The sequence below is a fragment of the Anastrepha ludens genome, chromosome X (genome assembly GCF_028408465.1).
Source record: "Anastrepha ludens isolate Willacy chromosome X, idAnaLude1.1, whole genome shotgun sequence".
Classification (NCBI taxonomy): Eukaryota; Metazoa; Arthropoda; class Insecta; order Diptera; family Tephritidae; genus Anastrepha; species Anastrepha ludens.
Window position 1 is genome coordinate 11397157 of NC_071503.1, and position 13416 is coordinate 11410572.

Here is a 13416-nt window from a genome sequence, read left to right on the forward strand (position 1 = left end):
GTAAAGCGAGAATCATTAGGTCTTCTGTGAGACACACACTTCCCAGGAAACAAGCCGGTGGAGCAAAACGACTCCGCTAATCTGGAAAGGCAATCCGACTTAGGAAGTCTATTAGTGACAAACGCAAAGATTGAATGGGCTATTAACACTTTTGGTCCTTATAAATCATCATGGACTAGCAATCACGGGATATTGTCTCACTGTTTATTCAAATTTTTATTAGAAGTTGTCTTCACATGGGCCACATTCCACTAGGCTGGAGAGAGACAAAAGACTCTTTCATAACCAAGGCGGGCAGGTCCTCATACACTATCCCCAAACACTTCAGACCAAATAGTCTTACGTCTTTTCTTCTCAAGATTCTAGAGAGAATAGTGGCCGAGTATATACAGGGCGTTACACCAATAAATAAGTTCTCCTCGGCGCAGCATGCCTACACTAAGGGGAAATCTACTGAAACCGCCTTACACTCGCTTGTCGGGTTGGTGGACAAATTTTTATCAGATAAAGAGTTTGGTTTGGTAGCTTTCGTAGATATAACAGACGCCTTCAACAATATAAAGGCGAGCGCTACAGTAGAGAGAAAATTTTGGAATTGAACCACATGTTGTTGCCCTGATCGAAACAATAAGGCTTCAAGGCTAATTTAGGCAGCACTACTCTAAGCAGACAGGTCTGCAGGGGCACACCTCAAGGTGGTGTCCTCTCCCCTCTCCTCTGGATTTTGACGGTAAACTCCCTATTGCTGACCCTAGAGAGAGGGGTTGTCACGTCACTGCATAGACAGATGATCTAGCAATTGCTGTTAAAGGCAAATATCTTAACACCCTTATGTTCATTCTGCGCTCTAACATGTTCAACCTCTTAAGAGATGATACTATATATCTTGAAGGTCGTGGCTTGTGTCACCGGTCATTGGCTATTTGGCAGACATTCCTTGAGACTAGGAGTATTCTCCCATGAATATAGCAGAAGTTGTAGAGATGAGGAAGAGGAAGAAACAGCTGAACACTTCCTTTGAATTTTTCCAGCCTTAGCTAAAATAAGAGCAGGTTTCTCTAGGTAAACACTTTTTCACTTCTCTTACAGAACTGTCTGGCGTGAGGATTATACCAATCCTCTGCTTCATAAGAGCCTCAAAATGGTTTAATGAAAGTAAATAAACAAGGTTCCCGTGTTACACAGTGGCGTCACAACAGACCTGTAAGGTATAAGTGAGTTGGTTATACGGACCGACTACCACCATTTGCTATCTACCAAGCGCAACCAAGTAAAAAATGCTACTTATTTCTTTTAATATATACTAAGCATAGTTCCTTATGTAGAAGTCTATGCAAGTGGGGAAAGTTACTGATCGCCATTCACTTGGGAGTGGCCAGGACGATTCTTTTACATATGGTTCAAGCAGTTCACAAATTCCGGGATTGACCTAAGTATCCTCTGGGTAACTTCCGAACACCGGCTAGGAATTGAGCCAAGGTGAGAAGGCGAAGTATTCCAGGATGACTGGTTGTGCGCTGTGTATGAGACGCGCCTCGTAAAAATTCCGCCAATGAAAACACAAACAAAGCCTCCGATGAGAGCTTCCTATACTGATGATGACCCCTGCAAACGAGCTAAGGGCTACGATTTGAGGGCATGCGTCTGGAAAGTCTGGTCCCTTAATGGGGAAGGTGCTTTTGCCCGGCTGGTTGATATCCTCGTGAGAGTAAAGGCTGACATTACTGACGATGTGAGCAAAGATTCCTTCTATGAGCGCTGCGACGACATAAAAGTTGTGCTTGGCGACTTCAACGCCAAGATGGGTAAGGAGGGATTTTTCGGTCCCACAGTTGGAAAATTCAGCCTGCGCAACAAAACATTCGGTAACGGACAGTGGCTGATTCGCCACTCGACTCTCACTCTTGCTCTCAGAGAGTACTGCCTAACAATCCGGCATGCAAGGACAACGTAGCAACATTTCTCGTTCTCTACGTACCGCCGCCGTCGGTCTTAACAACCGCGCTATTATCACTGCCTTTTCCAAACTGGATTAAGAGGCAAAGCGAATGGATCTGGTGGTGAACGAGGACAAAACGAAGTGCCTCTTGTCATCAAACAAACAGTCGGCGCACTCGCGTATTGGCACCCACGTAACTGTTGACAGTTATGATTTCGAGGTTGTAAAAGACTTCGTTTATTTAGGAAACCAGCAATAACACCGATAACAATATCAGCCTTGAAATCCAACGTAGAATCTCTCTTGCCAACAAGTGCTACTTTAGACTAAGTAGGCAATTGAGTAGGACGAACAATACTAACACTATGCAAGACTCTCACATTGTCCTTCTTAACGTATCGCGCAGAAGCGTGGACGATGGCAATATCCGATGAAGTGTCCTTTGGAGTGTTTGAGAGAAAGATCCTGCGGAAGATTTTTGGACTTTTGCACGGCGACGGCGAATATCGCAGAGGATGGAACGATTAGTTGTATGAGCTTTACGACGACATAGACATAGCGCAGCGAATAAAGATCCAGCGGCTACGTCGGCTGGGTCAGGTCGTCCGAATGGATACAAACGCTCCGGTTCTGAAAGTATTCGAAGCGGTATCAGCTGGTGGTAGCAGAGGAATAGATCAGGTGGAGAGAAGGATTTGGCTTCACTTGGTGAACACAAGAAAGAAACGATGGCGCCAAAATCGCGTAAGCGGTTATCACGCCAATTAAGAAGAAAAATATATTAATTCAAATTATGAAGCAAACAAGGAAATGTTAAAATCGGTCCGCACCGAATCTTATACAACCGAACATATTACCGTACAATTTAATTTGCGCTTGTTGTTAATGTATAGAGTCATACAAACCATAGATAGTGAGAGTTATAACATTTAATATCAGATGAACGAAAAATTAGTCTTAATAAAAAATGTAAACCTGGTTTTTATCGCATCTCAATAATATTTATGGCAGATCTGCAAGGCGAAGTCCAAAATAAACAAGACTGGCGTCATAAATATGTTTTTGAATGCGCAATCTTTTTAAGGATTTAGTGCGTTGGAAATTACATCCCTAGCTGGCTTCCAGTGAAGGCTTGGTAACATTCAGTTCAGTGGAAGCGAAGTTATTGCGTCTTAAGTGTCAGTATGTTTGTGTCATCGGCACAAAAATGAGTTTCGAATAAAGGGCTAATATCAAATTTTGTTTTAAAATCGGTAAAACGTTTCCGAAACATTTGAATTTATGCAAAAAGTGCATGACCATGATTGTCTATCTCGTGCCAGAGTTTATGAGGGGTTTACACGTTTCAGAGTTGGTTGTGAGGACATAAATGACAATTGTGAGGAAACAAATGACTCCAACGAAATTGTTCGTAAATTCAATTTATCAAAACTGAACCGAAATCATGGCTGAAATTCATCAAATCGAAGTTGAATACATCCAAAATATCGGGAAAAGACGAAAACTTCTTTTACAACATTGTAACTGATGATGATACCTGGTGTTTCCAACATGAACCTGAAAGTAAGCGTCAGAAGTGCCGAATAGAAGGCCCCAGTCAAATATAAAGTCGGTGCTCATATCTTTTACGATTCTAAGGAAATTGTCCACAAGGAGTTCGTCCAACGATCCAAACCGTCAATGCAATTTTATATATTAGCGTTTTGAAGCGTTTGTTGCATTTCATTCGTCGAATTGGCCCTGAATACAGCGAAGGAAGCAGCTGGCGCTTATTGTATGATAATGCACCATCTCATCGATCCACTCTTGTGACTGATTTTTTAACTAGAAATACCATTTTAATCATCAATGACTCAACGTATTCGCTTGATATGCTCCCTCCCAGTGACTTCTACCGATTCGGAAAATTGCATTTGGCCTTAAAAGGAATACGTTTTGAGTCCGTAGAGACCATCCAAAAGGCTTTTACCGACATCCTGAAGGACATTCTGGTCAATGCTTTTTAGATCGCAAGTGTGCCAAGTTAGAGCAAGTTTTATTAAGTCGTTATCGGATTGACGCATTAACCCAAAGTGTGCGTGGCGCCGCCCATTTTTCAAAACTTTCTTTCATCGCTTTTCGGTTTTTGGTTCATCCACATCTGCTGCGCATGTCACCCTCGTCATCAGGCGCCCTCATCTTCTTTCTTTTACTTCCTGTTTTTACTTCTCACAATGCGCCAGTCGCTCTGACAAGCATCAGAATCGGAACCTCTTCGGCTCCTCAAAACTCACCAGAGCAGCATCACTCACTCCCGCTACTTTGCGATTCTTGCCCAGTGCCATCTTCGGAGCTGAACTGACCTGCGCCCTGGTAGAGATTGGTCAAGTAACTTCGTCCCCCTGCAGCAGAGCAGAGCTCTTTTGGCGCAGCTATCCCTCCGCCGCAAGACCACAACAACAACAATAACAGGACCAATGCAGACAACTTGACGAGTTCCTCACACCCCGAAAGGTGAACCTCATTCTGATGAATATAAAACTCTCATGATTTTACTACTAAAAAGCTATCGAGCAAGATTGACGAGATACCGGATTTCGTGAACCGACACCTGTGAACCAAGAAACCAAACTGCGCAGCAGCTCCTCACTTATTACCAGTGAAGGCTACAATGTGTACCGTAAGGATCGCGAACAAGATGGTGGGAGTGGACTACCGCTTATAGTCCACCTTACTGTGCAACATCGTTTTATCGATGTACGCATCTACCGAAAGCAACACCTTAAATGGTGAAGGAATTGCTTTTCGGCCAGGCGATACCGAGCTCGAAATATTTAACATTAAACATTTACCCTGTCACCTGCTGCCCGGCAGGACATCATCCTTGGATTGGTGCGATTCTTAGAGGTGAAAATCAATTAGTAGTTGGTGGCTTTAATGCGTATTCAAACCTGCCAAATGATCGTAGGGGACAACATTTGGCTTCGCGGAATTCAATAAGACCATATTCCCCAGGCTTCTTCGTCCCTGCTGGAAGGCTACGTCCCAATTTACCATCTCAATCAACTGTTCTAGCAAACGAATGTGACCACCTACGCCAGGTCGATCCCGGGGATCCTCCTCAATCTGGTTATCAAACATAAGCGGACTAAATGGGTAGAGTATCAGAAGACCTGCAACTCTGTTGAGAGTAGGCTCTGGTCCACCTCAAGGACCTTATTGAACCCAACGAAGCATAACGACAGGGTGGCAATCACTTTTGATGGTTGTACTTCGTCGGCCCTGGAGAAATGCGCGAGACACTTTAGCCGAAAATTCATATTGCATCCTACTGTCGACAAGTCCGAACGTCGTGCTACCAGACAGTTACACAAACTGCCCACCAACAGAGCATCGCTTGCTTTCTCCAGCGATGAAGTGCACGCAACCACCAGGAAAGCTAAAGCTTCCATTGGTACCAACGAAATCAACAACCATATGTTGAACAATTTGGCGAGGCTTTCCAACGTGTCCACGGCATGGAGGATTGAAAATCAGGGAAATAGTCCAACTATCAAAGGTTTTCAATACAGTTAGCCATTCCACACTAGTAGATAATATACTAGTCGAGTCTCCTGCAGCGACTGAAGAGATGTTCCACGAACTACTTATGTGGTCGACACTTGTCAGTAATATTTCGGCATCAAAACTTAAATAGATGCGGATAGAGCCAGGAGTCCCGAGAAAATAACACAATGATATAGATGGCTTGTGTTCAAGAGAGAACGACTAATAGAGCAGCCTTTCTCGCGTTTTCACTGCAAGGAATCTCAAGCTTTTTCCCACGAAGACCCTCTTTAGCACCTGGACGAAGGAGGTCAAACTGCAGTTTCAGGTAAAAGTCGACAACTAAAGAACTCCACAATATTGGGGGTCATCGTCGATAGCTTGCTCTCCGTCTCGGCGCATACAACCCCAATCGCTACTAAGGTACAAAACCGCAACTGCATGTAGCTGTTGGACATGCATGCTTGAGCGTCACCAGGAGCTATAAGCCACCTCCCAGTAACGTCACAAGGCATCTCTTTAACTGCACTGGCAAGATCCTGGCTAATAGACGATACCTACAGGACCAAAAGTTTACAGATAGACCTATTCAGAATCGACCACGATATACTCAGTATGTGTCCGGCAAGAGAAGAGTTTGGAACTATGATTTGAGGAATATGCGGTTCCTTAATGGCTGATTAATGCCCTTGTAAGAGCAAAGGTTGACATCACCGCCATTCAAGAGCGCAAATTCGATATTGGATTTGTAGTTGGAGAGGGATTTCGCCACCAAGTGCTTTCGTTATATTCGGAGCGCCTCGCAAAAGTCCGTAATAAGTCCCCGACGGAAGGCCAGGACGATGCGACCAAAAACTGCTGCTAATGTATGGAACGTTCTATGAGCGCTGCATTCTTAAAAACATAAAAAACGTGCTTGAAGACTTCAATGGGAAGGAAGGGATTTTTGGTCCCACGGTCGGAAAATTCAGCCTGCCTCATCCGATAACAGACTGAGGCCGATCAACTTCGGCGAGGCCCGAAACATGGTAGTCTGCAGCAACAGACTCAAGCATAAAAAACACCAGCTAGGAAAACGCAAAACTAGATCGATGATGTTGTGATAGATGGAAGATATGCTTCTAGTGTTGTAGATGTAGGCACGATCCGAGGACCCAACATCGACTCGGACTATAATCTTGTCGCAGACAGAATCTCATTCATGTGCAGCAACAAAAAAAATCAGATTTTGGTGACCGCGAAAAAAATATTTGTACAGGGAAATTCTCGCTGTCGCAGAAAGAAAGAAAGATGCTTATCAATGCTGCGATTGGGTATAACGCGAGCCATTCGAGAGAGCTACCGAGAGCTTAAAAAAGAAGATAGACATATTAACCAAATAAGAGACGAAAGGCCGAAAAACGTGAATGCGAGTGATAGAAAAGTTGGCCGAAAATAAAAACACCAGAAAATTCAACCAGAAAGTCCGGCGGCTTAGAGAAGATTTCAGAAACAATGAAGGCGGTGTAGTGGCTGCCGTACAGACCAAATTGTTCTGCAAGAACAATGACGGCGGTCTGGTGGCTACCGAACAAAGCAAACTTAAGTTATGGAGGGAGTATAACAAGTGCTGAATAGTGACAACAGTAAATGTCAAAGGTAATGCGAAGATCCCGATCCCTCAATCGTTTATGACGGGACTGTCGTTCCGCTACCCAACCATAACAAGGCGCGAATAACAATAACGCAGCTAAGGAACAACAAAGCCGTAGGAGCCGACAGACTGCCGACTGAGCTATTCAAACATGGCGACAAGAAGCTGGTAAGTTGAATTCATCAGCTGCTATGCAAAATATGGTCAACTGAAATTTACGTGTTCTCTGCCCAATCCATATGAAAAGTGATCTTACAATTTTTGCCAACTACCGCGGAATTTAATGATTATATGTAATTGGAGGATACACTTTTTTTAGGAGTTTGGCCGAGCTCCTCCGCCTATATGTGGCTTGATTGATGGTGTTTGACAAATGGAGGGAATTTACGTGTTCTCTGCCCAATCCATATGAAAAGTGATCTTACAATTTTTGCCAACTACCGTGGAATTTAATGATTATATATAATTGGAGGATACACTTTTTTAGGAGTTTGGCCGAGCTCCTCCGCCTATATGTGGCTTGATTGATGGTGTTTGACAAATGGAGGGACCTACAGTTTTAAGCCGACTCCAAACGGCATATGGTTATTTATGAGGAGCTTTTTCAAAAACATTTATTTTTCTGTTTCACGGAGATTCGAACCTACGTTCTCTCCGAATTCCAAATGGTAGTCACGCACTAACCCTTTCGGCTACGGCGGCCACCGGAATTAGTCTTCTAAATATCGCGTACAAAGTTTTATTGAGCATATTGCACGAAAGACTGAATACTAACTATTTGGACCTTATCACTGTGGCTTTACACCTGGAAAATCCACAATTAACCAGATATTCACAATATACCAAGTCCTGGAAAAGACCGATGAAAGGAGAATCGGCACACAGCATCGTTTCATCGATTTTAAAGCCTCATTAGAAAGCGTAAAAAGGAGTTGCTGATGTACTGTGATGACTGAATTTGGTATCCCTGCAAAACTAATATTTGATACCAAACGAGGTTTCAAGTGCTACTTTGCCAACAAGTGCTACTTTGGGCAAACTAGACAATTGAGTAGTAAAGTCATATGTCGGCGAACAAAATTAATATTTTATAAGTATCTCATTATTTACTGTATGACGCAGAAGCTTGGACGATGTCAACAGCCGATGAGACGTCCCTTGGAGTCTTTAGATATTTGCACGTTGGCGACGGCGTGTTTCGCAGATGATGGAACAAATAAGCTGCATCAATGAGCTTTACGGCGACATAGAAATATAGCAGTGAACAAAGATCCAGTGGAGATCGATGGAGGAAGAGGAAGGTCTCCTTTGCTTTGGAAAGACCTGGCGAAAGCCTTGGCCCGAGAAAAAACAACACGCTTTGTTAAACTCGACTAAAATCGGTTATCACGCCAATAAAAAAAGGAGGAATGGTGGTCATATACATTATTAATAAAAAGTAATAATTTACATTTAAAAAGTCGTGATTGTGACGTTGTGATTCAGAAAAAAAAGAAAACAAATGAATTTGAATATGAATGTGAATATGAATATGAATTTGAATATAAGTGAATATTGCCATTTGTCAAGTGAGGGAGTGGGTTTAAGAAGTACTACTTACAAAAGCGGTTAAATGGGGCAGTACAATTTTATATTTGTATCCATAGCCCTAAACACCCACGATGGAAAGCTGTTTGTGGGGTGACGCCATCTTGCTGAAACCATGTGTGTGTACTGCAGGAGGGATGTTCTTTCATTATTGACAGAGAATAATGGTTAAGCATGCGCCAATGAGAAACACCGTCCATAGAAATAACTTGCTTTCGACGATTTTCAAAAAAAGATGGTCCAAAAACTCCACTTCCTGACAATACATACCACGTCGTCACTTTGGGATTGTAAAATGCTGCTGATGTTTTAGTAGTGAGTTATGTCCTTTATGTGACCAATAATGACAATTTTGTTTATTTACACTTCCATTTAAATGAAAATGGCCTATATGATCCAAAAAAAATAGTGTTTGCCGAAAACAATGTTGGAGATCTCGCAGAAATTTTGACGCAAATTGTAATTGCTTAAGCGCTTCCAAGATTTGAATTATGAATATATTTCAATATTTCATGCACAATAGTTTTTGGAAGTCCATGGATTGACGCAAATTATTGGGCAAATTTGTAGTGACGAGTTCAATATTTTTATTAGCTCTGGATGTCCTGCTGGACTCCGGCCGTGCGCTGCTTGCCACCAAATTTATTGATGGAGCCTTGCATCCATGAAAGAATCAAATATCCACTTGGGGTATCACGTAAACGTCGACAATTGTATTGTGAACAAAATCTACGACGAGCAGTTGCATATTAATCATTGGACTTATATTAAAATCCGCTACGATTGCGAGCGTTCTTACTAAATAACCCGCAGGAATAACAAGCTAACGCGGTCTCCTCCCCGGTTATACATTCACTCAGCGGTTAGACAGAGACCTTAAATTTAACAGTGTTAACACTTTTAGCATATAATTCGATGGGTTACCAAAAGAATCCACTTCAAAATATAATATTAGGGGAAATAAAAAAGACCGATAAATTATTAGAATAGCAAGTTAAAAAAATTTCCCAGAAGATCAACTATTTCGGGTACGGTACGTAAATACTGGGCAAATTCCTCGATATTGGTCACATATTATTAATGAAACTCTTATGTTACCTTACCTTATTGTCGGAATTATCATTGCCTGAAGGTGTTATAGCGGGTGCCGGTTTACACATGTCATCATTGTGAGCGTTTTGTGCCCGTTGCAAATTTTTGTATTTGCTACGGCGCTCGAGAAACTGCTTACCAAAGTCTACAGATTCCTTGTTTTCACCTATAATATATAAAACAAATTTTAGTACGCCAGTGAGATGCCAATCGATGCATACGAAAAAATTAAAAATTGGAATAGAAATGTTACAATATAAAAATGATAAGAAACAGAATAAGTTTATAAGTTTTGGGCGCTTCATTTTATAAGAAAAATTGTCAGAATCCTTCATTAAATGCCTATACCTGCATTTTTGTCCATAATGGACCTATTGAAAATGTTATAAAAATCATTTTTAGCATTATTATAAGACATTAACATCAACAAACGTGGTTTCGCATTGCATGTCTACTTCTACTCTCAGTTCAAACACGCAACAATTTTTGTATTGTCTGGCAGCAAGAAAAAAATATTAAAATAAGTGCAGAAAAGGAAAAAGACAGGTGGTTCTCATTTACGTATTACATAACTCTTTGTCAGTATAACAAAAGATTATTAATGAAATATTGGAAGGGATTTTTAATTAATGCATGGATACACCATGCCAAATTTTGAGCAAAATTTTATTTATTGATTAATAAAGAGGTTAAATACATATTTTTAAAGAATTGAAGATAATAGATAGACATATATATATACATCAATTCCTAAAATCGAAGCACTTATTGCATTAATGCATCGTTTTTAATTAAAAAGATTTCAAAATTAATTTTATTGGCGTTTATATATTTCTACTATGTAAAACATGAAGATTAACAGCAATAAATTTATTTACCCAAATACATCCGAATGTAGTCCTTAACCTCATAAGGTGACTCCAAGTCTCGTAAAAATGTTACAAATGTAGGCACTGAAATGAAATTTTATTCAATAAATTATTATTTGACTAATAAAAGCTAAAGCAGTTATTTTTTTTCTTTATATTAAATTGATATATTAACCTAACGCATGTATATAATTTGTATACATAATATGAAAATTAAAATATAGTTCATTCTTCTACAAAAACCATATAAATCCAAGTACCAATAACCCAAATACTTAAACCATATAAATCACCATTGATGCAAGGGTCGAGAGAATTCAAAAGGCGTGGCCAACATCAGACCGTTAACCGGTTCTCAGCGATTCTGAAGGAATCAGCTAAATTGCTGACGTAACCAGAGTTATGGCAGCAGTTTGTTGGACAAGTGTAAGAATAGATATGACATGAGTAGGCATCATCTCTGTCAAATCTCATATGACGTTGCAGTCATAGTGTTACACTCACAATTTTGCGGATGGCCAAACGTTTGCATCTAGCACCCTTGGATACAGCCGAGCTCTTCATCGCTCGAAAACCAGCTACAGTTCACCTTAATGCATGCACAATTGTTCTAGTGTGTGAGATAATAGCTTCGAGGATAGAATTCAGAAGAATTACAGGCCCCTATTATGAGTTAGATTCAATATTCGTTGGTTGTCGAAGATCGAAAATCGAATGTCAATTTGGTATTATGAGCGGTGCAGCCCTTTCGAAATTTTCGTTGAATACCGAATTTAGAGTCGAATGCAATTTTGCTTTCGATTGTGTAGCGTATTGTGGGAAAACTTGTTAAAATGTAAGTTGTTTGCGATTATTTATGGTTTTAGAGTAACCAAATAATAAATATATACTAATGTTGTTAATTTTATGCAGGTCGAAAGTCGTGAGTACCAAACAGCAATTAGAAAGGCTAGTTGCATTAATGGAAGAGAATCCACAATTCGCAAAAGGGATTTGCACCTAAGTTCAAGCAGCAAAATGGATTAAGGTTAATAATGGTTTTTTTTTTTTGTGATGTTTATAGAAATACATTTTTACTTTCCCTTGGCAGGTATGGGCTGAAATACGTAGAGGAACTGAAATACATATTTTTTTCGAATGACGAATAATTGAATAAAGAAAATTTATAACAAAAATAAAACAGAAACTGTGGCGTAAAGGTTTCTATTTAATACTTTTTAGATTTTTCTATAATATTCTAAGAATTTCATTTCTTATGCTATATTTGCTATAAAAATGTGATTTTCTTTGTTGCAGATCAGCCTCTGTACTACTAAATTGTATCCATCTTTGGCAAATATAATTTTCGAGGACATCTATTATTTCCGATAGCACAACAGACACAGTGGGTTGAGCAAGTCCTAGCATACCTTCATTACCAATACCCAATTGGCACGATCCCTGAGCATAAAATCGCAGAACTGTGGCTAGCTTTAAAATATTTGGAATGGATTTGGCTGGGGTGCACTGCTGCAACTGGTTTTCTGTACTGGACAGTAGGTTCATAAACGCCTCTTTAGATAATCTAAAGTTCTTTAAAAATCTGTAAGGAAATTTCTGTAATATTAAGTACGTCAACACATTTTGAAAATTCTAAACGTACTCAGTGGAAGCCATTTCTAGGGGGTTGGATGCGCCCCTCAACTGTTTTCTACTTCTAGCTAGTTCCGCTAATCTTTCATCGTCCGATAAATCGTCGAACCACAACTCCGTTGTACTCATTTTCACAAAAAATACTTTTTTTAACTTTTAAAAATGTTGTTAGCAAAGAATTTCAACACAATCGGTTTTTCTTTTATTTTGATTTGCTGTATCAGCTGAGAAAAAATTATTTATTGTAAATGCGTCGAGCGATCGAAATTCACAATAGTACTATTCTTCAACGAATGAGCACCATAATACCAAATGAAAATTCGTTCGATAAGCACTTTCGACTACAGTCGAAGATCGAATGTTGCTCATAATAAGGGCCACAGTCTAACTTTGAACGACTGCCGCCGTAGCCGAATGGGTTGGTGCGTGACTACCATTCGGAATTCACAGAGAGAACGTAGGTTCGAATCTCGGTAAAACACCAAAATTAAAAAAAAAAAAAACATTTGAGGTCCAACTAGCTTTACTGAACTAAAAATTGTCAATGGTCAGGAGTGTCAAATATACAGAGAAGCATGTGAGTCTCGGCGATTGTTAGAAAATGATAATCATTGGGACGAAACTATGGAGCAAGCGGTACAATGTCGATCACCAGATAAAATCAGGCAACTTTACGCTACGCTTTTATCTTCTTGCGGTCTTTCTAATCCTCAAACTCTTTGGGATAAGTACAAAGAATACATGGCCGAAGATATTTTACATCAACTGCAGTGAGTACATACAGATATGACTTTCAATGAAGATATCTACAACGAAACGCTAATTATAATCGAAAATAAGGTTTTTACAATGGTTGGAAAAAAATTAAATGATTTTAGAATGCAAAGCCCTCGACGAAATAATACAGATGACTTTAATAATGAAATTGCTCGAGAGCTAGATTATGATTTTATAGCACTGAAACATCAAGTAACAGAATTAGTCCCTCAATTAATTCCAGAACAAAATCATGTTTTCCACCAAGTTTTACGTAAAATAGACTCCGGCAATGGTGAACTCTTCTTTCTCGACGCACCAGGAGGAACCGGAAAGACGTTCTTGCTTAACCTATTATTAATGTCCGTCAGAAAAGACAAACA

The 13416-nt window shown here is 40.1% G+C and overlaps 1 protein-coding gene across 6 annotated transcripts in view; it reads right to left on the minus strand.

Moving 5' to 3' along the window:
- The window catches only part of LOC128870441 (GIGYF family protein Gyf), a 219399-nt gene that overhangs the window by 51578 nt on the left and 154405 nt on the right, over positions 1-13416 (minus strand). For all 6 annotated transcript variants that reach the window (XR_008455376.1, XM_054113073.1, XM_054113069.1 and 3 more), the window contains exons 6-7: positions 10655-10729; positions 9788-9942 (exon numbers count right to left, since the gene is read on the minus strand). Coding sequence is in view for 5 of the 6 variants with exons in the window: in XM_054113073.1 (XP_053969048.1) it covers positions 9788-9942; positions 10655-10729 (230 nt within the window). In the remaining variant the exon portion in view is untranslated. The remainder of the gene's footprint in view (positions 1-9787; positions 9943-10654; positions 10730-13416) is intronic.